The sequence below is a fragment of the Mustela putorius genome, unplaced genomic scaffold (genome assembly GCF_011764305.1).
Source record: "Mustela putorius furo isolate JIRA1106 unplaced genomic scaffold, ASM1176430v1.1 tig00000145_pilon_pilon_pilon, whole genome shotgun sequence".
In the NCBI taxonomy this organism is placed as follows: Eukaryota; Metazoa; Chordata; class Mammalia; order Carnivora; family Mustelidae; genus Mustela; species Mustela putorius.
Window position 1 is genome coordinate 30,658,259 of NW_025421294.1, and position 24,872 is coordinate 30,683,130.

General features: G+C 40.3%; 1 protein-coding gene across 1 annotated transcript in view; it reads right to left on the bottom strand.

The window, feature by feature from the left end:
• The window catches only part of CHSY3 (chondroitin sulfate synthase 3), a 285,522-nt gene extending 278,953 nt beyond the window's left edge, over window positions 1-6,569 (bottom strand). The window contains exons 1-2 of the mRNA XM_004737425.3: window positions 5,164-6,569; window positions 2,317-2,600 (exon numbers count right to left, since the gene is read on the bottom strand). Of these exons, the coding sequence (XP_004737482.1) occupies window positions 2,317-2,600; window positions 5,164-5,971 (1,092 nt within the window). The 5' untranslated portion in view covers window positions 5,972-6,569. The remainder of the gene's footprint in view (window positions 1-2,316; window positions 2,601-5,163) is intronic.
• Between the last annotated feature and the right edge of the window lie 18,303 nt (window positions 6,570-24,872).

Sequence of the window (24,872 nt, forward strand, 5' to 3'; positions counted from 1 at the left end):
TATAAGGAGGAAAAGCCAAAGAGAATCCTGAAATCCATAAAAGGTATAGATAAAGGAAATTCAAGATTTTAAGATAATCCCATCACAGATAGTTCTTTTAAAAGAAGTATGAAAACAAAGTTAAGGATCAGTTTCATAGCTTGCTATGTGACCAGATATAAAATCTCTGACCTTTACTTAGGACAACAATGTACAGTAGAATAGATTACCTTTTTCCATACTATATGAACAGTAGTATAGAATGGACATCATTTGAACTAACCTAAAATCCAAACTGGAGAATCCTAGTTTGGCTGTGATCCAATTGACCTAACAAGGTATCTCATAAAACAGAGAACAACATCTTAATATTAAAATGCTTAAATTATAACTCTATTTCATATTTATCTTTATTGAATTTATTAAAAGATGCTGTTTAATATGTCCCTTGCTAATGAAATTTTCCATCATTCCAATTGTTTAGCAAAAGAAAGTAAACAGCACAACTTCAGAAAATAGTTCTATTGTTGGGGAAAAGGGTAGAAATGATTTTCTTCATACAGACTGTGAAGTCAGTGATGTCCTAGTATGAGTCTAAATTCAAATGTCTTTTGAAAAGTTAATGAAAATATTGTGATCATGAAGTTCCATCCTAAGAGATTTGGAATCCCTTGGTTTGTCTGTTCCTTTATATCAGTTTATGGTAAGATATAAGATTTAACTTCTATTAACGCAGACTGTGCACATCTACGAGAATTCCCCTTCAACATTATTCAGCACAAACGCCTATAATAAAGATAATTAAATCAATTCTTCTGCATGTAGGTTACTGAGCATATTTACTCTCTTGGAACATAAATGAGTACACAGCTAGGTGAAGACTGCACTTTCACAGCAGAATCAATGAAAACTTGGAGAAGGATTGACAAAAGTTTCTCAAAACTTTCTGTATGATGTTAAGGCAATAAAGTACCCCCCAAAAAAATAAGAAATTTCCATCTTTATTTTTAAATATGGTTAATTTTGTTTACTTACCCACATAGAGCCAGTGCCTCCAAAATAATACCTTCATATAAACAAAATCAACCTACTATGTTTTCTGTACTATTTTTTGCCTTCCAGTTAGTTTTATATTAGAGAAACAAAAATCTTTGTTAATTTATTCTAAAATACTTCTTTTTAACTACAACTATTTTGCATAAATTTTTACTCTATAGGGTAGTCATAGTTTAACAAAAGATGAATTAACTATTTTATTATCAAAAGGAATGAGGTATAGAATAATTTTAAATCCATATAGTACATATTCCAAATAAATGATTACAGATAATTTTTACTTTCTGTAATACATAGAAGAATATTCCCCAAAGTTAAAATACTACAAAGTTCAAAAAATAAAGCAAAATTAAGTAAAGTGAGACTGCACTTCCAAAAAAAGAATGATTATGACTATATAATCTTGAGGTATCATGACCTTACAAGAAGCATATTTTCATGTTTTTCCTGTACCAGGAGACATGACAAATTTGAAAAGAGTTAAGTTATAATTTACAAATGTGTGCAATGGATAGCTGAAGTGTATCAAACCCTTGAAAACCAAACTTATGAAAAGTGCAACATACTATTTAAATGTTAAATCCATTTTTTACTAAGACTACCTTTTAGGAAAATTTTCTTAAATAAAATTTTGTCTCTCATTTCAAAAAAAATTTCTGAAGAAAAAAAAAAATGCCCGAGTGTTTCATGAAACTATCACAAAAAAATTCATGTAACTCAGATTATATAAGTAATGGCTGCTGTTCAGGAAATTGAGTAAGAGCAGAAAGAGACCAATTTTAAGCCATCAGTCATAATATTAAACAGTTACTTATCATCTTCATAACTACTTCTATTTTCCCAGGTAACTAGTTCCCTTTAAATTTGTAAATAAATCTATCATAAATGATAGATTGTGAGTTAATTTTTCCTATGCTTTAAAAAAAAAATGTTAAATTTCCACAGGACATTCTTCCCAGGAACTTTAGATGTTAACTATTTGGAAACAGAGGGAAGCGATTATATACCTAACCAAAACAACAACAGCACCAACCAACCAAGTACCAAATGCTAAAAGCAACAACCCAAAAGAATACAGTTAGTCCTCTTGTTAGAAACAGGAAATGGATAGCTTGTATATAAACACCAATAAAGCAAATAACATCTGCCAGAGATGTGACTGGCTGCTTCTATAATTTTCAAGTGAATAAAAAGATACCGAGAGAATAAACAAAATCACTGCCCAGGCTATAAATGGGCACACACTTGTAATATGTGAACATTTTCAACACAGACTCTTACCTCGTAAGACCAGACGCACTGAGTCCCACCAAAGCGCCGAACACATCTTCCTACCTCGACGTCCTCATGAGTTGTGTACATTTCTCTGAGGCATTCACCAATATGTGGCACCATCCTTCTAAGAACCTCTCGACTGAAGATCATGCCAGGTCCTCCCATACAGAAGTTCTCTCCAGGCTCCAGCCCCAACTTTCCAAGTTCTTCAATATTCCCCAGGCCCGTCTGACCCAGGTAGAGAGGCTTACTGCTATTCAGTGATCGAAGAAACTCTTCTAACTTATCACCTACAAAGAGAAAAGCAACAGTCACTCCTTCTCCTAATATCACAATTATTTAGAACATAGGTAAGGGAAAGACCTTCCAACATTGTGTCCAAACTCCTCGCCAAAGTCATAACACAACTGAAAGGAAGAAAAACATCTTTGAATAGTCTATTATTTAAAAACTACTAATTTTCAGTTACTAATTATAACATAATAAAATGCTATCAACCTTCTAGTCAAGATCACTGAAAAGACTTCGTAAGTCTAACAATCATCACTTTTTTTGGTAAAAGGTGAGATAATAAGAAAAATGACAAATTTATTAGCATGTTTGAAGTAATGATAATATTACAGAAAATAATAAATTATATTTAGCATTGCAGCAGACTGTTGATATTCAATAAACATTTTTACTGTTAATTGATTTAGTGGTGTTTTGTCCTTAATAAACTTCACATTACTAAACAGTCATATACAACCCCAAAGTTGGGAGAGAAAGAAAGGATATTAAAGTCATCTTGGAATTTAATTTTGGAAAGCACCTTTTCAGAAAAATAATTTGTTAAAAATTAAGTAATTGGTTTCCTGATAGCACGTTAAGTTCATCAAGAAAACCTATTTAAAAGTAAAATTCTATAGGGGCACCTGGGTGGCTCAGTGGGTTAAAGCCTCTGCCTTCAGCTCAGGTCATGATCCCAGGGTCTTGGATGGAGCCCCACATCTGGCTCTCTGCTCAGCAGGGAACCTGCTGCCTCCTCTCTCTCTCTCTCTCTCTCTGCCTACTTGTGATCTCTATCTGTCAAATAAATAAAGTCTTTAAAAAATAAAAGTAAAATTCTACAGTTACAACAGGCTAAATACATTAGACACTCTACAAAGTGATACAATGAGGTAGTCACCTTCTTTATATTTCCAGTCAGCATCTTTACTATCATTTTTTGATGAGCACGGAACCTGCAGTCATTGATCTTGATCCCATGCCTTGCCCCTAGGATCTCAATGAGTTTTGACTGGCTATTATTGAGTTCTTAATTCAAAATGCATTTCATTCTTAATAGGAATGGAAAGATTATGGCACTTCAATGTTCTGAAGGACAATCTTTCAAAGCATTAAGACAAACGACAGAAAAAGATGCTACTAATGTATTTAAAAAATTCTCTGCGAGGTGTGGCAAACTTCTGCTAGGAAACCTTTGTGATTTTAATGAGACACAGAAGACAATGGAACTATAAGATAAGGGATCTATCACTTACAGGTACTGATATCAATACATCTTAAATCTGTAACACACCGTATCCAACAAATAGGCAATCGTTTATTTTTGTATCGAATTATCAATGGAATTATTTCACTCTTCCCATCCTAACTCCAAGAAATCTCTAGTTATTACCCTACACTCACTCCCTGAGCCAAAATGGGACAGATCTTGTGTGTTTTCCCTTGAATCAGGCGAAAAGACCACCTGGATCAGGAAAAAGCAATGAGGTTACAAGGACAAGGGTACACACCAGGAAGAATTGCCCCCCTTTTGACCAATCCATCTCCATCTCCGCAACGGGCGGGACTGGAAAGATTTACTCCCTCTCTCAGGAACTTCTCTCTGCTGAGTTTAGAAATCTCTGGCCAGAACCACCCACACTCAGGGTGAAGGACCGCGCCTCTTTCAAAACTGACAAAAGTTTTCTACTACTGTGGCTGCGCGTGGTTTTGGGAAGGACTTCCAGCCTTTGCTTATCGCCGCAGCCACCAAAACAGATTGGAAAGGATCCACGCCAGTGTCTACAGCTCGGAGCTCCTGGGGTCTGGATAATTCACCCGCGATGTCCCCTCTCCATCAATTCCTAAAAACACACGCATGCCCTCCGGGTTTTACAGAGGTGTGGCGGGGAGGGCGGGGGGGAGGCGGTGTTGCTGTGTTAAGAGCCAACCTGGTGCTGCACTGTAGTGGCTGGAAGGAGGTGAGCGCTGGAGCGGTATGGGGGTGCTCAAGGACTCCCAGTGCGTGGTGGGTACTCCACAGGGAACGGTCCGGAACAGCGAAAATGTTTCCTTAATCTCACCAGTTCCGAAACTGCGTTAGATCCAATTGCAACAAAAGGGTTGTGGAATAAAGCTAGAACACCCAGCTCCAGACTGGCTTTTGCCTGTTTCCACGGTTTTACCTTCCTACACTGAGGACACGCCCCTCTGGATAGCTGTGGGAAACTCCTACCACCCAGGGCTTTCAGAGCTGGACGGAGTAGGATTAGCCCTCGGTTAAGCCTCAAGTCCCCTTCCTCACCGCTCCCACACAGTAAAGAGTAGGGGCAAGCTCTGGGCGGAAACGAGAACAGCACGAGTGAGGAAGGCGAATAAAGCCAGTCAGGTGTGAGGAGGGTCCAGACCTCAGGAGAAGAGGGGGAGCGCACTGGGAAAGGTGGGCGGATGCTGAGGGTGGGCACCGCGGGTTGGGGGCTGCAGGAGCCCCGAGCACGTGCTGGCAGAAAAGCAAAGAGGCAGGGCAGGGATTAGGGCTGACTGCAGAGAAAGGGGATGGGGAAGAGAAGGGGCGGGCAGGCGGGACTGCCGGCGCTGGGAGGTCACCTTTGATGTAGACGTCGTCGTCGGCGCGCATGAACCACTCATACTTGTCCAGGTAGTGGTCGTGCATGTACTTGATCATCATGAAGGACTTTTTCTGGGGAGGGTAGGAGTCGTCCACCCCCGGTAGCGCGATGACAGGCAGGGGTGGCGGGGGCTGGCTCATACCGGCGTTAGGGGACTGCTGACTGGAAAAAAACTCCACGCGGCCGGGGATGAAGCGCGCCCAGGTCCGCTGCGCCGCTAGCGCGCGGCTGCCCAGGTACTTCTGCGCGGTCATCACTCCCACGTACAGGAAATCCCGGGGTCGGGAGCTCGGGGCGGCGGCGCCCCCGTCCCCGCTGCCGTTGTGGCTACTCCCCGGACGGCCGCTTCTCCGCTGTCCAGCCGCGCCCCCGTCCTCCTCCTCCGGCTCCCCTTCCGCCACGGGGGCGCCTGGCAGCCCCGTTGCGCCTTCGGGCTCGCGTCCTCGCCGCCGCTGCTGCAGCGGGGGTGGCTGTTGCCAGGGGCTGCTCCGAAAACTGGTTACCCCGGGCGCTGCCTCTGCCAGCGGCGGTCCCTGGAGCTCCTGGCGCACGGGGGGCGGCGACTGCTCCAGCCGCGGCCGGGGCTGAGGTTGGGGGAGCGGCTGCTGCGCGCCAGCGCCGGGGCCAGCGGCCGAGCGGCCGTAGTAGGAGCAGAGGCTGGAGCCGCGTCTCTTCCTCTCGCTCAGCTCGGCCACTCTAGGGGCGATGAGCCAGGACGCGGCGGTGAAGCCCAGCACCAGCCCCAGAGCCACGCTCATCCACGGGCGGCGGGAGCGCACAGCCATCGCGACTGCCCCCGGCGCGGACGCTAGCTGAGCGGCTGTGGCGCTGCGCGCGGGTCTCCCGGCTCACACCCGCCCCTCCTCCGCGTCAGCGCCCCCAGCCCGGGCCGCTGCCCGCCGCCGAGGCGCGGACGCCGGCTCAGGGTCGGAGCGCTCCGGGCGCCTGGCCGACTGCGGGTTGCTGCTGCCGGCCGAGCTCCCCGCTCTGCTCAGGGTCCCGGCTCCCAGCGAGGGTCGGGAGTGAAACTTCTCCCGGCGGCGGCGGTGGCGGCGGCAGCAGCGAGAGGAGCTGCAGGAGGAGGAGGTGGAGCGGCAGCAGCGGCAACGCGTCCGCTCCTAGGCTGCCACCCTGTCACTGGCGCGCCTGGTCCCTCCCTCCTCCCTCCTTCCCGAGCCCCCGCCCTCGCTCTCCGCCTCCCGCTCCCCCCGCCGCCCGGCTCGGGACTGGCCCCGAGGAGGAGCCACAAGCAGCCCCGCTACCAGCCCGGGAGAAGCGCGAGCCGCGCTATTTCCCCGTCACCCGCCCTTGGACGCCCCCCGTCCGCGCCTCGGTCCAGAGCCGGCCTCCTCTCCGGAAGGAAACGATCCCGGTCGGGCCGCCTCCGGCTCCCAGCGCCGACGCCCCCTCGTCCCTCCTCCCACGGCCCGAGCTCTCCGTCCCATTTCCCGTCCTGTCCCGCCCCTCTGCCGGCCTCGCAACACCCGCGTCCGGGGGCTCCACTGCCCTCCTCCCGGCGCGTCGGCTCCACTGACCTCATCGGCGGAGCTCGGGTCCCTGAGCCCCCGGCAGGCGCCCGCAGCTCCCGCCCCGCTCGCCTCCCCCAGCCCACAGCCGGTTACGTCCCGGCGTGACCCTTCCCCACTCTGCCCCGCCCAGGTCCGTGCGCGCTCCGCTCTTCGCGTTTGCGGTGCTCTTCGCGTTTCTCTCACCGCTGCCACTCCGCGCCTCGGCTCTCTGCTCCGTGTCCCGCTCAGAGCTCGGGAAACCGTTTGTCCCATCCCAGCGCCCCACCTTCCAACCTTTCTAACTTCCCGGTCCCACCTGCATCCTTCACCACCCCTCTCCAGGCGTACGCAGAAGCACCGAAGTCACTCGGTGTCTTCTAAGAAAATCTCAGAGGCCCTGGAAATACTTCCTCTGACAGAGCACGGTGAGTGGGGGCTCAGTCCCCAAAGAACGTAAAAATCCCATGTTCCCCACCTGTTGAGTAGGGAAGTGTGGGGCTGCCTGATGGTCCCTGCCTCTGCTCTTCTACTGGTTTGTTGTCTAGAAGTGAGAATCATCAACTATTTTTAGTCTTGGTCAAGACTGATTCGGTATGACTGGCAAATGATGGAGAAATGTGAACAAGTTATAGAGCCAATACCCGGCAGATCCAATTTAAGAAAATTCTTACCCCCCTAAGTGAACTTAATCAGAAAACAAAATAGAAACCCTATTTATTCTTGTCTATAAACTGTTTTATTTTCTAAGGCAATGACAGGACGTGTTTTACGTGTCCAATTAGGGGAAAGGATCTTAAGCGACAGAATCTCAAAGAAAGTTTAATTGTATTGGCCAGAATTACTGAAAGTCACATTAGGAAGAAATTACCCAAAGATATGTAATATCTTAAGAAAGGGGACATTTAAAAAAAAAAATTGCTCTCTAGAAGTTGTGGATCTAACTAATAGTTTGAGGTGCATTTGGCATTCCAAACCCTCTCCTCTTCAAATTTCAGTCTTCTGTTTTGTGCATCAAATGCAAAGGGATGGTATTGAGTAGCATTAGGCAGAGGGCTCAATCCATCCAGGGGCTGGCAGCGTCCCTGGAACAGTAGGCCTGCCCAGGGCCCTTGGAGGAGTGGTTCTTTCCACACCAGCCACTGGCTGTGCAAGAGCACGTCTGACTAAATGTTTCATCCAGTAGACAATGAAGCTGCTTTTCCATGTCTGCATCTTGCCCAGAAACACTTGGGTATACAGATTATTGGGCTCTTTCTCAAAGTTTAATTTTGGTTAGGATACAAAACTGGACAGTCCCCTTCTGATTTGAAAATATATCCTCCTAAGTTTTTTTTTTTTTTTAAACTTTCTAGAATAGTGCTGTTCAATACAACTCTCCCTATAATGGAAATTTTTTGGTCTCTTCATTAAGGAAGCCACTAGCTATGTATGACTGTTGAGTACTGTGCTATAAGCGTGGCTAATGTAATTGAGGGACTGAATTTTCAATTTTATTTCATTTTAACTACTTTTTATTTAAGTAGCCCCATGTGTCTGCCATGTTGGACATCACACTTCCAAAGGAAATTCGTAACGTGGAGCACTACTACCTATGCTCAAGTGTGAAAAACACCTACACACTAGCATACTCTCCCCTGCAATATCCAACAGGGCTTCGTTCTAAGGGGTGCCATTCTTTTAGTAGATCTACAAAACCATTAATTCTCATTGGCCACAAATAACCCATTCATCAATGATTATAATATTTTGAGATAAAGTTAACTTTGTTCATTTATTCAATAAATATGTATTGGAGATTAAGCATGAGGGTAGAATTCTCTGAACATGGAAATGTCAACAAGATATTCACTGCCAGTTATCATGAAGTTTATAGTGCAGTGGGGAAGACAGACATTGATCATCACATTACACAATGAATTACAGTGGTGACAAATGATATGAAGGGAAAATACTTAGAAAGTATTTACAAGAGCATCTAATTTATTCTGGGAGTCAGGGAAGGTACTTGGAGACGTTGAAACAAAATGAAAAATATTGAAATGATGTTCCATACTGGCTAAGTGACCTTGGGAAAATTATCTAAATTGTCTGAGCTTTAGATTTCTGATCTCCAAATATATTTCTGTAAGGATTTATTACGATATTTATATATAAGTGCTTAGCACAGTGTCTAGTTCATTGTAGGCACTCAGGAAATGTTAATTCTTCTCATTTTCCAAACCTTCATGATAAAATCCCTTAGATAACACTCTACTTATTTTTAATGATATTTATCCTCTGATTTATTTAACACATACTTCTTTAGTATCTGCCAAAAGCCAAGCACTATTCTAGAGAAACAGCAATAAATAAAACACAGTCCCTGACATCATTGGGGTTATTCTACTAAGGAGAGATTACACACACACACACACACACACACACACACACACACACACACACATATAATATGCTAAGTGATATAGGTTTTGAAAAAATAGAGACAGTGGGTATGTGTAAGTGTTGGGTAGGGCCATCTTTGATTGATAAGAGAAGTTCTTTCTGACAATTTTAACACAGAACAGAACAAAGTAAGGAAACTAACAATAAAGATATCTTAGGGAAGGGCACCTGGGTAGCTCAGTCAGTTAAGCATCTGCCTTGGGCTCAGGTCATGATCCCAGGGTCCTGGGATCAAGCTTTGTGTGGGGCTCCCTGCTCAGGGGAGGTCTACTTGTCCCTCTCCTCCACTCCTGCTCTCTCACACTTTCTTTTGCACTCTCTCTCTCAAATAAATAAATAAAGTCTTAAAAAAAAAATCTGAGTGTTGATTTTTTAGAAAAGAATAGCCAACCTAGTGGCCTGAGATATACATGGTTATACCGAAGATCATCAAAGAGGCCAATGTGGGTTGGAAATGGGAGGGAGCTGAATGACTTGCTTGTCATTTCGGCTAGTGCTATTCAACAGAATTAGAATATGAGCCAAAAATGTTAAGACATGTAATTTCACTATTTTCTTATAGATACATTTTTTAAAGAGGTGAAATTAAATAACATTTTCTTCAATTCAACATACCCAAAATATTATCATTGCAACTATATATAATATATAATGATAACATAACATTACTGAGAAAATTTACATTCATCAGTACTAAGTTTTTCAAATCTATTATGTATTTTACATGTTGAAGCACATTTCAGTTCAAGCTGACTACATTTCAGATGTTCAATAGACACATGTAACTAGTGTCAACCACACTGGATAGTACATATTTTGAGCCTTACAGACATTTGCAAAGGCTTGGTCTTGTGTTCTAAATGACAATGAAGGTGTTGAGTAGAGCAGTGGTATCGTTTTTATTTATTTATGTTTTACAAGGACCATTCTAGCTCCAGTAGGAAGAAAAAGTCCCCAAGGAACAAAGGTAGAATCAGGGAAAACATTTAAAGCATTATTGAGGTGACCTCCATGACTTCTTCCCACCCAGTGTCTGCACCTCTTTCTCATTTGTATTAAGCAGAAGTATTAAGAAACGTTTTCCTAAGAGTTTAATTTCATATTTATTGCGATTCCTCTAGCTATTTATCTGGTATTTCCCAAGGTCAGTGAAGTAATTTTCTCATACTCACTTTAATTTTGAAGATACATGAGTTTTCAGGTAGATAGTTTTCTGGGAAATCTCTACCAAGCACTAAGTGTTTTATTAAAACAAAGAATAAAATAATATATTATAGGAAGAAGTTTTAAAAAACTATATTTGGACAAGAATGGTTGTTAAGTGACAAATTTGTATGGGTACTTTTTATCATGGAATAAAATTAAACATATTGAATGTATACTAAAACAGAGCCAGATCTGAATATATTGTTGGAAGAAAGCATACAGAAGTATAGGTAATTCTAATATTGCTGGCCAAGTTTGTCTGATAAGATTGCTGTTATTAGCTAAACAAGAATGTTTTAGTAGGCATGCTTGTGACCCGCCTGATCAAATCTCTATGAAGCAGCTCCAAAGATTTTGAGGAAAATAAGAGCAACAAAACCTTCTTAAAATTATGGTATTTTCCAGGAAAAAAAAAAAAAACGTGCAAAACTGATTCCCTGTCCTCTCTCAATTCCTGAAATCAAGTCGGACACAGTTACAACCATTCAGCAGAATTCTTTGAAGTTACCACACTGAGTGATTGAATTATTTGGAAATTTGTTTATTTGGAATTATTTGGAAATTTGGAAGTTAATTGGAAAGAATTGACAACAACTTCAAAATCACAGAAAAAGACACAGATGCTTTTAAAAGGGTAGATATCATAGTTTGCTCAGGTATGAAAGTTAAAGATAAATAGTTTAATATATGGTTCAGCATACGCTCATGCTACCGGGTACCAGCAAGTTTAGACTGGTGCTGACACTCTGATTTAGTATTTTATTCTAATATTTAGAATGTTATCATTTTTTCTTGACATAGCAAGACCAAGTTGATTTCATTTGTGTGAAGCAACTGTGGCATCTAGTGGCTAATAATCATAATGTAATTCAGCTGGTTTCTAAGGGGTAGAGTGTGTTAAATGGTATTTTTGACATCCCCCCATCAATAGCTAGAGGAATCTCAATAAATACGGAATTAAACAGACACATAAGAAGATGACCATTTAACTTTTTGTTTATTTTCTTGGAAATCAGCGCATGAGGGAATGATAGACGTTCATATACTGAAATACAAAAAGGTAATTATTTAGAATACATTATAAAGCTATGTGTGTTTTGCAGCCTAATTCTAACTTACATTTAGTTAATCAACATGGATATGTAGTTTTTTTGGTTGTTTGTTTATTTTTTACGGTGACTGGATATTTGACGCTACGAGGAATTAATTCCTTTTTAAATTTTTTTATTAATTCCTTTTTAGATAGGATAATGGTATTGTGGCTATGTTTCCCCCAAAAAGTGCTTAGTTTTTTAGAATTACACACTGAACTCTTTGTAGATGAGCTGGTGTGGCATCTGGAATTCAAATTATATAGGATTGAGGGAGGAACTAAGTGGATGGCAATGTGAGTGGAGCCTAAATGACCAAGCGGGCTGAGTGATTACTTTTGGGTAGATTTGGAATTCTCTGTAATAAGACGCTTAAAGAAAATATTTTAAAAGCTGCACACATACAACTTTCATTTCTTATAGATTTATCTGAGCGTAAGATAGGTCTTCTGCCCCAATCATCACTGTATTTTGAGGAGAAAAATAAGACTGTTGCTTTCACTTGGGAAAGATTCGAGGTCACCATATCAGAATTAAAACTTCTATTTCTTCCCTTGCCCCTGGGCTCCAACACAGTCTCTTAGACATAAGCAAAACACCCAATCAAGCTTTAACAAATAAAGAGGCACTATTTATGATGAGGACTTTTTTTCTTTTTAAGTAGTAGTAATCTGTGATTAGGCAGTGAGCTATAAAATCTTCAGAGAGCTCCTAATCACTAATCTGAATTTATTCTAAAAAGGTTCTTTATTTTAATTTTCTCCTTTCACTACTCTCCAAAATATTAATAAGTTCCAATTCAATATTTTTAATCTATCAAAAAATTATAATGCACATGCCACCTTCCTTCCTGTTTCTCTAATTTTTAAAGACCCCATAAATTACTTGGTATCTTTAGCTCTCCTATAGATCAATGCTGTTGAAAAGAAATATAATACAATTTACATATGTAATGTAAGTTTTTCTAGGAGCCACATTCTAAAAAGTAAAAACAAGTGCCATGAATCTTAATAATATACTTTATTTTACCCAGGATATCCAGTTCTGACTATTAAGTCTTAAAGCTCAGTTTTTTGATTAACAAAGAGACAAATGGATTTTAGAACATTGATAATATCGTGCTGCTTTCTTAAGCATCAATATACAAATACTTTGCATTTGTATATATGCATCCATACTTTGCATACATGAATATAATATATACATATGCATGAAAGTACATATATAGTTTGTGAAACAAACAGTTTGTTTGTTTACAGCCACTACCATTACAGAATAAGCATGAGAGGTTAGGGAGATTTTTCTATGATGCTTCAATTTCAGGATATTTTACTAAGATGGAAAATAGGTTAGATATTCTATCTCTCAACACATTGTCATTGCATTTTCAGAGAGTGAAGCAGAATTTTAATTCATTTTAAGGCTGCTGTATCCAGCTGTTTTGACTTTTATTTAAATTCATAGTAAGCTAATAATGACACAAGTTGTTGAACAGTCTTGAAAGTTAGATTTTATGGATTTCAATAAAATACTAGCAATGCAAGGACAGAGCTTTTATTTTTTGCCACTCTTTACGTTGCTTTTGTTCTGAAAAACATAGTTATATTCATAAAATATTCTTCCTGTTAGTATATAGTAGGCTTGTTATCTCTGTATGAGTGAATATTTAATTTTTTTTCTAATTTTTGGTTTCTCATACTATAAACATTTGGGATCCTCACTGATTTTTAAAACTGTAAAGAGTTCCTAAGAACAAAACATTTGAGAACAGTGGTCTAAGTAATACCTTCATTTATTTTTTTATTCTCCTGGAAATAGCACATCAATTTTTTTAGGAGGAATAATTAAGAATCAGAATGCTTTCCACCTGATGGAACTCTGACTCTAATTGTTTGGGATGACCTGAGAGTGTGTATCATTGCATTTGTATTTTTGAAACCTTGACATGCTTCTAAGTATACTGTTGCTTTCTTGTGGTCAGATTAACATCTACATCTGGAACTACATCTACATCTAACATCTGGAATATGGTACCTCACTTTTTTTTTTTTTTTTGCATGTATTACTATTGGAAGGGAATGTCAAGAATGAATCTTGTAAGACAAACAGAATTTAAATTATTAAGACATTTAAAATTCTCATTTGTATCAAGTAATAATTAGTATCTTTTATAAATTTGGGAGTATACCTTCCAATTCTACAAGAATAGATTACAGGACAATACATCATTCCCAAGCTCCAACCATTTTGTGTTACTGTGCCAAAAAGAAAATGTTTCTGTAAGTTAATTCTAGAGGTGCAGAGTCATAAAATTTAGTGAGGAAAGAGGAAGATAACATGGCCATACCAATAAAGCTGAAGGTGCAATTATTTGCCCTTTGAAGTCAATTGTAGCTCTAGGAATAGACAAAATGTAAAATCTAAATAAAACTGCATGAACTAACTGAAAAGTGCAAATTGTCTCTCCTAAATGAAATAAATGGTCATTATTTGGAAACTGCTGTAAGAATAGTGTTCTAGATGCAAAATATGAGTGGGGCGGGGGGCAAGGAGAAGAGACTAAGGACATGGTGGTACTTTCTCTCGTGGAGTCCCTGTGGTCTTAGCTCTGACTCATTTGGCAGAAAAAGGACCAGAAGAGTCTCAAGAGGAGAGTAAGAGCAAATGTTAGCCTCATAGCTAAGTGATTTCCCAGCAGTGCTTTCTGCTTTCATCTCCCAAATGGGCACAAAGAGATTCAAAAGGAGGCATGGCTAAGGCACACCCAAGAAATAAGTGAGGTGTGGAGTGTGGCATTTTTAAGACCTTCCCTACAGTCCTGCTTACCACACCCTTCATCTGACACCACGTTTTTTTCTTCCGAACTCAACTTCCCACATCTACCTTTATAGAAAACAGACAGAAATAGTCACAGTACCATCTAAACCAGATTAAAATAAAATTTAGGTTTTAGCATTAGCAGCACAGAATTGGGACTCTGGGACATGATAAAGCCATCAGAATCAGATCAAACCTTCTTATAGGCATGTAGAACCAAACTGGCCATGACATTTTACAAGCAGGTAAAATTTTAGCACTTAGGTCAATGTTTCTCAAAGTAGGATCCTAAGGAATCCTATGTAAGTATATCTCATGTTTTACTGTGCATAACTATTAATAGGAAATCTGGAGTTCTTCTGAATCAGAATCGCTAAGAGGCCAGGAATCCACATTTATAACAAGATACGTGAGTATTTCTTGAACATACTGAAGTTTGTAACCTACTGTTCTAATAGTAGGTTCTAATAGGTAAATGGGATAATTCAAAATCCTAAGAACATAAATTAAACAAATTAACATGAAGAGCAGAATTGTTATATCCTTTTCCAACATTTACCACCCTTAAAAAAACATGAAACCCTGACTCTTGCAGTCATTGTAGACCATGAGTCTCAAGCTTATCTTATGGGAAAAGCAAAGAGGCTAGCTGGGTGTATTTATACACTAACTTCTGTCAGTCATTGATTAAGAGCTGCTCCCAGGGGACACATTCCCCAGCACTTCCAGCCTCCCCCTTGGACAGTTTGAAAAAGCTCTTCAGGAAAGAGTTAAATAGGTTGATAGTTGGAAGACAGACCATTGGCAGGAATGGGAATGGTAAAAGCAAGAGAAGTGGGCAGGACCCCGGCATCCTCTGCTCTAAGCCACAAACTAAAGTGATATTCACTCTCCATGGCAGACTTTTGGACTTTCCATATTACAATAGACATAAACCATGTGAGTAACAATACACCGAGTAATATTTTCAAAAAGCATGTTTTGCAAATTTAGGTTTCTTTTCATTGAGGAATATGTGTCTTCTTCTGGGACTATTGGAGTTGATGATGTTTTCCTGTTACTATCCCCTGTTGAATTACTAGAATTCTTGGTGGAGGGCCACTATGACCATTTTGCTGTGTCTTGGTTTTGAGAATTGCCTTTGGCTTTTCAAAACATTTCACGGGGCGCCTGGGTGGCTCAGTGGGTTAAGCTTCTGCCTTTAGCTCAGGTCATGATCTCAGGGTCCTGGGATTGAGCCCCACATTGGGCTCTCTGCTCAGCAGGGAGCCTGCTTCCTTCTCCCTCTCTCTGCCTGCCTCTCTGCATACTTGTGATCTCTGTCAAATAAATAGATAAAAATCTTTAAAAAATAAATAAAAATATTTCACAAGGGAAGATTTCAAACATATACAAAGTTCATGGACTAGAGCCTCCTGAACCCATCATCTAGCTTCAACACTTTTAAACTCATAACCAATCTTGTTTTATCTGTGTCCTTTACCACTTACCTGCTGGAATTTTTAAAAGCAAACTATAGACACCATCTATCCATAAATATTTTAACATACAGTTCTTAAAAGTAAAAACTTTAAAAATGCCATCACTTTATGTAAATTAAACAATTATCCCTTAATATTATAAAATATCAAGTAATAGTTCAAATTGTCAATGTCCCACCAATTGCATTTTTATACTTCCATTTTTTTATTATCAATTCGTTTTATATGCCTCTCAAGTTGCTTTTTTTTTTTTTTCCCCTTAGATAGAGAGCACCAGAGGGGCAGAGGGAGAAGGAGAGAGAATCCTAAGCAGACTCCATTCCCAGCACAGAATCCAACTCGTAGCTTGATCTCAGGACCCTGAGATGTTGACCTGGACATTTGAACTGAATCTGCCATCAAGTTGCCTCTAAAGGTTATTTAATAAGTTCTGCCTTTATCTCTTTATTTTCCTTGTATTATATTTGCTTAAAAAAAAAGAAAGTGGACCATTTGCCCTATGGGGTTTCCTACCATCTAGATTCTGTAGATTCCATTCCTATAGTGTCATTTAACATGATTCTCTGTTTTCTATTGGTCCTGTCAATTGGTAAATTCATATTAGGACCTAGAGAATTTCCAGATACAAGTTCAATTTCTTGTCACAAAATGACTCAATAGATGATATTGTGCTCTTTCGGTAGGAGACCCAAAATATTTGTCTCTGTTTCTGATGTAAGCTGCTATTGATAATGAATTCCTAGATTTGTTAATTCACTGGAAATCACAAATAATAATAATTCTAATTCACCATTGTTTCTTCCTTTGATAACTGCAATACTTCTATGAGAAAATATATCTTGTGGTACAATCTTCATGGTAAAGACAGCATAAATGGTTCTTTTTTTATCTTCAAGTTTTGATAATCCAGAGATTTCAAAAGATTGTTGAACATTAAAGATATCTATGCTCAGTTCCTCAGAAGGTCTTTCTTGGTAAAACTAATCAAAATAATCCAAACACAGAAGCTTGTTCCTCTAAGAAGCAATCTTATTTTCTGCTATTTAATCATTGATTATCACTAATATTCTAATCTCTATATCAGGACATAAAGTTGTGGCTATGAACAGAAAAAGATACTCTATTTTTCGGTTTTTACCTTTTATTGTATTTTTAAACTTTTTTATTCATTGAATTGCATTTATTGCTCTTTTACAATTTGGAAACAGATAGGCTGTGATGGTAAAAGTAGGAATTGAATTTTTACATATGTGTATATATTACCTAGCCATTAGAATTTCTGGTGTACTATATCAGAAATTATCCAAGAAATTTTTTTTTTAATTTCTTTTCAGCTTAACAGAATTCATTGTTTTTATACCACACCCAGTGCTCCATGCAATGCTCCATGCAATAGGTGCCCTCCTTAATACCCACCACCAGGCTCCCCCAACCTCCCACACCCTGTCCCTTCAAAACCCTCAGGTTGTTTTTCAGAGTCTATAGTCTCTCATGGTTCCCCTCCCCTTCCAATTTCCCTCAACTCCCTTCTCCTCTTCATCTCCCTATGTCCTCCATGTTGTTTGTTATGCTCCACAAATAAGTGAAACCATATGATAATTGACTCTCTCTGCTTGACTTATCTCACTCAGCATAATCTCTTCCAGTCCTGTCCATGTTGGTACAAAAGTTGGGTATTCGTCCTTTCTGATGGAGGCATAATACTCCATAGTGTATAGGGACCACATCTTCCTTATCCATTCATCCGTTGAAGGGCATCTTGGTTCTTTTCACAGTTTGGCGACCATGGCCATTGCTGCTATAAACATTGGGGTACAGATGGCCCTTCTTTTCACTACATCTGTATCTTTGGGGTAAATACCCAGTAGTGCAATTGCAGGGTCTTGGGAAGCTCTATTTTTATAAGAATTTTTTTTTAAATATTTTATTTATTTATTTATTTGACAGACAGAGATCACAAATAGGCAGAGAGGCAGGCAGAGCGAGAGGAGGAAGCAGGCTCCCCATGGAGCAGAGAGCCCAATGCAGGACCCCAAGACCATGACCCAAGCCAAAGGCAGAGGCTTTAACCCACTGAGCCACCCAGGCACCCCAGAAATTATCCAAGAATTTAAAACAATTTTCCTTTGTGTACAAAATGAGTTTAGTAGGGTATAATATGGGGAAGGAAAAACTTGCTAAATGTGGTTCTTTTATACAGTCAGTCAGTGTTTATGTAGTTGTATTCAGTATAGTTTGGTGTCTTTTGATGTTACGTATGGACCCCTTCTTAAGTTTTCATTAACTATCCAGCAATATTGGACACCAAGAGGCCCTACAGTGCAGTTCATGCTCTTCTCTTAGTGTTGCCACCATATCTATGCACCTTCCACAGGAAATTCAGTTTTGCTAAGTATTTCTTCACCTACAAAATGAATGATAGTGAACTCGTATAGAGGTTGGCCAACTACAGCCCAGAGGCCCAAATCCAGCCCACTGCCGTTTTCTGGTGGCTTCCAAATAAAGAATGATTCTTGAATTTTAAAAATGGTTTTACATTTTTAAAATTATTTAAGGGGGTGCCTGGGTGGCTCAATGGGTAAGCCTCTGCCTTTGGCTCAGGTCATAATCCCAGCGTCCTGGGATCGAGCCCCGTATCAGGCTCTCTGTTCAGCAGGGAGCTTGCTTCCTCCTCTCTCTCTGCCTGCCTCTCTGCCTACTTGTGATCTCTGTCTGCCAAAGAAATAAATAAAATATTTAAAAAAAAATAAAATGAAAAAATAAAAATTTTGTAAGGATGAAATATCCTCGGTTTTGTCTCTTGACTTGCAAACCATAAATACTTAGTATTTGGCCCTTGCAGAAAAGTTCACCAACCTTGTGGTTATAACAGTGATTGTCCAACTATTTTCAGTTGCAGAACTTAAAAAAGAGAGAGAGAGAAAATCTTATTCCAAAGCTCTCTGCTTAAAACAAACAAGTGTATACTTATTTAAATTAATTTAAAATTTTTAATAATTGCTTGCTGAAAAATTCAATCAGGAAAAATGAGGCTGCTTTAATGAACATGATAGGCTAAAGGAAGGAACAACAATTTTGACATTGGAGATTGTAAATGGCAATTAGTTTTAGAGAGCATTTAACCTACAATTTATTCCTGTGATTTTTTTGTTAGATGATTTCAAAAATAAAGTCCTGTTTTGAGCAGATAAGTGGTTATTAATAGTAGCAATTTTTTAACAGTTCACCTTGGAAACTCAGGACGCTCTGCAATGAAACTGATCCAAATTCTTAAAAGAGAAGTAGGAAATTTTGATTTTACTTATAACACCCCCCCAAAAAATGCTCTCATAATCAAAATATAGCAATCAGACAGAAAAGCACCAATAATTCAGAATAGAAGATAAAGCTGTCTATATATTTTAACACCTGTGGTGTTTTAGTGTCCTTGTCCCACTGACAACTGTGCTGTGAAGAAACAGAACAGATGAGTTTGCTGCTGCAATTTTATGTGAGTGGACACAAGCAAGTTCGAATTTTAAGGAGAGTGGAGAAGAACAACACCCTTCTGGTTCCAGGGCTGCTTACCAAAATCTTGAGATATGTGCACAAATACAAGAGTTGAAGCCCTATTCTGAAGTTCAGGCACAAAGAAACCAGGTAATTTGCAATCAGAGTGAGGTTAAGGAGCACAAAACTGAAGTTACATTTCTGAGAGATTAGAAAATAAGCTGAAAATTGGGTTGAGTAAAAATTTTGCCTTACTTGCCTATCAAGTAAATTATACATGATCTTGACTATATACACCTGTGTAGATATTTGATGCCATTTCAGTTTGAAGATGTTGAACTAGATTAAGGAAAAGAGTCTACTCAAATATGTGGACATTTTTATAAAATATTTTATTTAGTTATTATAGTGAGATCAGGAACAAGGGGAGGGGGAGGGGAAGGAGGAGGGGGAAGGGCAGAAGGAGGGCCAGAAGGAGACTTCCTGCTGAGCAAGGAGCCCGATGAGGGACTCGATCCCAGGACCCTGGGATGACGGCCTGAGGCAAAGGCAGACACTTACCAGACTGAGCCGCCCAGGTGTCTCAAATATGTGGACATTGTGCCTTTAAGATAACCTATCCAACCCTTGCAGTGAGTAGAGGGTAGGTGGAGAATTCTAAAATGCCCCTTGTTTACAGGGTCTAACTTCTATCGAAATACTTTAATAACTCTGCAGATTGTTTTGCAGATCAAGTGAGTTAAACAAGATGAATAATCATATAAGTTATATATAATATGTGTGATTAAAGCAAGTGATTAATAAATGCATGGGTACATTTATTGTAGAAAAGAAACTTTAAAGACAATTTGGAATAAGAAATAAAGATGTCTATATTTCTTAACAAATTCAGTGTTACAACATGCACACACACAAATGAATAAAGAAAATTTGATCACTTACTCTGGTCTTTCTGAGGTGGCATTGATCATTTATTCCACAGATCATCTAGCCCTGTATTCATTTATTCAAGAATGACTTCTTAAGCCCCTTCTATGTGGTGATGTCCTAGGTATAATAAAGCAAACCAATTCCCTTGCCCTTGTCTTGGAAAGCTGACAGGTGGCAGGCAATAAAAGAGAACACAACGTCAAACTGCATAGTTTATAAGATGGTGAGAAAATGTAAGAATACAGAAATCAGGGAAGAGGATTAAGGACTTAGACATAGGGAGGCACTTTTGAAACACAGGGGTCAGGAAGGATCTCATTCAGAAGATGAGGAAGCACAATGTAGCGATGCCTGTGGAAAGAAGATTGAAGGCAGATAGGAGCAAGGGTTTTAGGAGCAGCAAGAACCCTGAGGTGTGAGCAAAGGCAGTGTGGTGAGAGATGAGGTTATCAAGGTAAGGGATGGGTCCTGTGGTACCTGTTGGCCAATGTAAGGGTTTCACCTCGAGCGGGATGGAAAGCCACTGTAGATGTTGAATACAGGAGAAAGTGTGTTATCACCTAAGTTTAACACACATTCCTCCAGGATGGGGCTCATGGAGTCCCATCTTACAAATTAAGTTATAATTTACACAACCGTTTGGTATCCCTTCACAATGTAAGCCTTTTAGGTTTACCTTCTGTTTTTCATTATAGTATTAAAAGTTAGCAAAACAAACAAACAAAACAAAAAAACCTCCCAAAACCAAAACCAAACCAAACAAAAAACTACCCATTTTCTTTTTAAGATTTTATTTATTTGACAGAGAGAGATCATAAGTAGGCAGAGAGGCAGGCAGAGAGAGGGGGAAGTAGGCTCCCTGCTGAGCAGAGAGCCTGATGCGGGGCTCAGTCCCAGGACCCTGAAATCATGACCTGAGCCGAAGGCAGAGGCTTAACCACTAAGCCACCCAGGTGCTCCAAACCACCTACAATTTTTTTTTATTATTATTTATTTGACAGAGAGAGATCACAAGCAGGCAGAGAGGCAGGCAGAGAGAGAGAGGAGGAAGCAGGCTCCCTGCTGAGCAGAGAGCCCGATGCGGGACTTGATCCCAGGACCCTGAGATCATGACCCGAGCTGAAGGCAGTGGCTTAACCCACTGAGCCACCCAGGCGCCCCACCACCTATAATTTTTAAATGGAATACCAATTAAATATTTTGAGAAAACTTCAAGCTCCTCCATGGACCCACAGAATCTAGACTGATAACTTCTGAGTTAGATGAGTTTAAAAGACTCCCAATATCCAAATTCTCTATATCCCTCAGTTTCAGAACAGACAGTAGACTTCCACTTTCTAGCTGTATTTTTGCCTGACCTCTTTAACTATTCTCCAACAGTTTAAAAATGTTTATTCTGCTTACCCCCCCCCCAATGGCATCTTCTCATCACTTCATCCAGCTGCTGCTTATGGATCCTGCTGGCATACATTTCAGGCATAATCACCAACTCACAGGCACTGAGATGTGTTTGATTAGCTGTACTTCAAGATGGCTAGAGGTAATGAGACTTTTTTATCATATGACATATTATTTCAGAGGTGAAACACTGATGAGCTTGTATACAATTCAAGCTGTAGAGCCTGATGATATACATATGACAGAATAGTATTTTTTAAGGGGCGCCTGGGTGGCTCTGTGGGTTAAGCCTCTGCCTTCAGCTCAGGTCATGATCTCAGGGTCCTGGGATCAAGCCCCACATCAGGCTCTCTGCTCAGCAGGAAGACTGCTTCCCCCTCTCTCTCTGCCTGCCTCTTTGCCTACTTGCGATATCTCTCTCTGTCAAATAAATATGATAAATATATAAAATCTTCAAGAAAAAAAAGGAATCCCTAAAAAACAAAACAGTATTTTTAAGACAAGAGTTTGTGTTTATCTGTTCTCTCTCCCTCTTCCTCCTATTTCAAGTTGGTAGAAAGGCCATTTGTATTTTTTCTCCTGGACTTTTTACAGAGCTGGAAGTAGAATCATCTCAAGGACAACAGCCATTCCTATCTTTTACAGAAGTATTAGCTCATGGATGAGATCATTTTGGCTGTCCCAACAGATAGAGAATAGGCCACAGAGGCCAGAGAGATGACATTTCCAGAATGTGTGAAGGTGACCAATATTTGTGGGTCCGTTGACTCCCCCTAGGTAGCAGCCTACAGGGAGCCTGGATCCTGGACATAGTGGTTTCGGTCTCTACAAGGGTGGAGGGCACCCAATAGAAAAGAAGCAGCAGCTACTGGACTGAAGGACTGTGCTTAGAGGTATGATGTCTGTATCGGCATAAAACACTGCAAACCCATTATTTCCCTGGGATTGGAGATACTTGAGGCTGCACACAACCTTTAGACTTTAGACAAACATGCATCGGGGGCATAACCTAGCAATATCTTAGATTTAATTTCTTAATATCTACTCCAAATGGAGGCTTGGAGATGGATTTACGATGACTTAAAAAGATAAAGAAATGTGATATGCACGTATATGAAATATATAAAGATTCATACCAAAATAGTTCCCTCTTCCTTAGGCAATAATGACCTTTACATATATTAAAAGGTGGGGCACCTAGGTGGCTCAGTGGGTTAAGCCTCTGCCTTCGGTTTGGGTCGTGATCCTGGGGTCCTGGGATCGAGCCCTGCGTCAGGCTCTCTGTTCGGCGGGGAGCTTGCTTCCCCCTCTCTCTCTTTGCCTGCCTCTCTGCCTACTTGTGATCTCTGTCTGTCAAATAAATAAATAAGATCTTTTAAAAAAAACAAAAACAAATATTAAAAGATAAGTTCTCTTCCTTGATGACTCTTCTGTTTTACACAGAATGTTAATCAAGTACTAGCTGTTGTTTCAAGTTCTTGTAACTTCTGAACTTATTTAATTAAGTATGGTTTGTTTTTTCCTTTTTACACTCCTGCTTTTCTTTTTTTTAATTTTTTTATTTTTAATAAACATATATTTTTATCCCCAGGGGTACAGGTCTGTGACTCGCCAGGTTTACATACTTCACAGCACTCACCATAGCACATACACTCCCCAGTGTCCATAACCCCACCCCTCCTCTCCCAACCCCCCTCCCCCCAGCAACCCTCAATTTGTTTTGTGAGATTAAGAGTCACTTATGGTTTGTCTCCCTCCCTCATTAAGTATGGTTCTTAGCAATCATATTTATTCAACTAAAGAAAGTGAATAAAGCTGACATTCATCCACTAGAAAGTTTCCACTCAGATTTTATACTCTCAGGGAATGCAAGTAAAAGGATGCACAGGACATTAGAATATCTTTAAGAGATTAATTATCATCTAACACTGAAGGACTATGTCAGACTAATGTCTAATTTTATCCATTTAAATATATTTAATCTTTAAAAAATTGGTACTTAGATTGATGCTATGACATTCAGGTTTAGGTATTGAGTTCTGTATATGATTCCTCTGATGGCAGTGCAGTTAAATACATACTTATCTTAAACACATAATTATCTTTAAAAGGTCTGATGGGGATTCCTGAGTGACTCAGTTGGTTAAGGTTCTGAGTCTTGATTTTGGCTCAGGTCGTGGTCTAGAAGTTGTAAGATCAAGCCCCTCCCTTTCCCTTTCCCTTTTCCTCTGCTCCCCACTTGTGTGCACACTCTGGGGCAGGGGCCAGGTGGGGGGGTTGCGCCGTGGGGAAAGGTGTGATGACTTACACACTGACTTACACACTGTGAACTTAGGCAAGTTGTATCAGTCTTTGTTTCTGTTATCTGTAAAAATGAGATAATGGTATTTTTTTTTTAAGATTATTTATTTGACAGAGATATCACAAGTAGACAGAGAGACAGATGGGGGTGAGGAAGCAGGCTCCCTGCTGAGCAGAGAGCCTGATGTGGGGCTTGATCCCAGGACCCTGAGATCATGACCTGAGCCAAAGGCAGAGACTTAACCCACTGAGCCACCCAGGTACCCCCAACAGTGTATTTTTAAAGTTTTATGTGGTGTGTTCATTTTTTTGTCTATTTAGTAATTATAATTCACAGAATCTAAGGCCAGTGTGCATTAATGGACATTGAATCTATTTTTTTTTATAGTCTGCCCAATATCCTTCTCCTGTCCCCATCTAACCCTTCTTCTCCAGTAATCCTGTTCAGTCTTTATGGTTTAGAGAGGGCTGACTGTTGTCCATAGCTGTCTTTATAGAAGTCCTGATCAAAATTCAACTTGAAGTGTGTGACACAAACAAGACTAATCATAACCCTTCTGGGGATTATGGTTAGAGATAGCAGGAAAGATGCCTCACACCTCCATGATCTCTGGCTGCAAGGCCAGTGTGACACCATAGCCACCGGTAGCCATCCTTCTAGAGACACAGAGGCAGTCTGAGAGCCAAGAGAAGGAAGCCAAAGAGTGACAAGGGAAACCCTGCTGTTAGTTAAGTATGTGAATCCAGCATGTTTGGAAAACCACACATGGATTTTTCAGGTATGCCAGGCATTTTATGCCATTTTTCATAAGCTAGTTTCCAATAAATTTCTGTCACTCATGACTAATAGAATTTTCACTAGAATGCTGTTAAGTGTGCTTTAAAATCAGACCACATGCAATGAAACCTCAGCTCTTTGACTTGCCATGGTTTGTGATCTTGGACAAGTCACTTTCATCTTTTTTTGGACCTTTTTTTGGGCCTCAGCTTCCTCCTCTTTAAGTGGGGAGTGTAACTGAGATT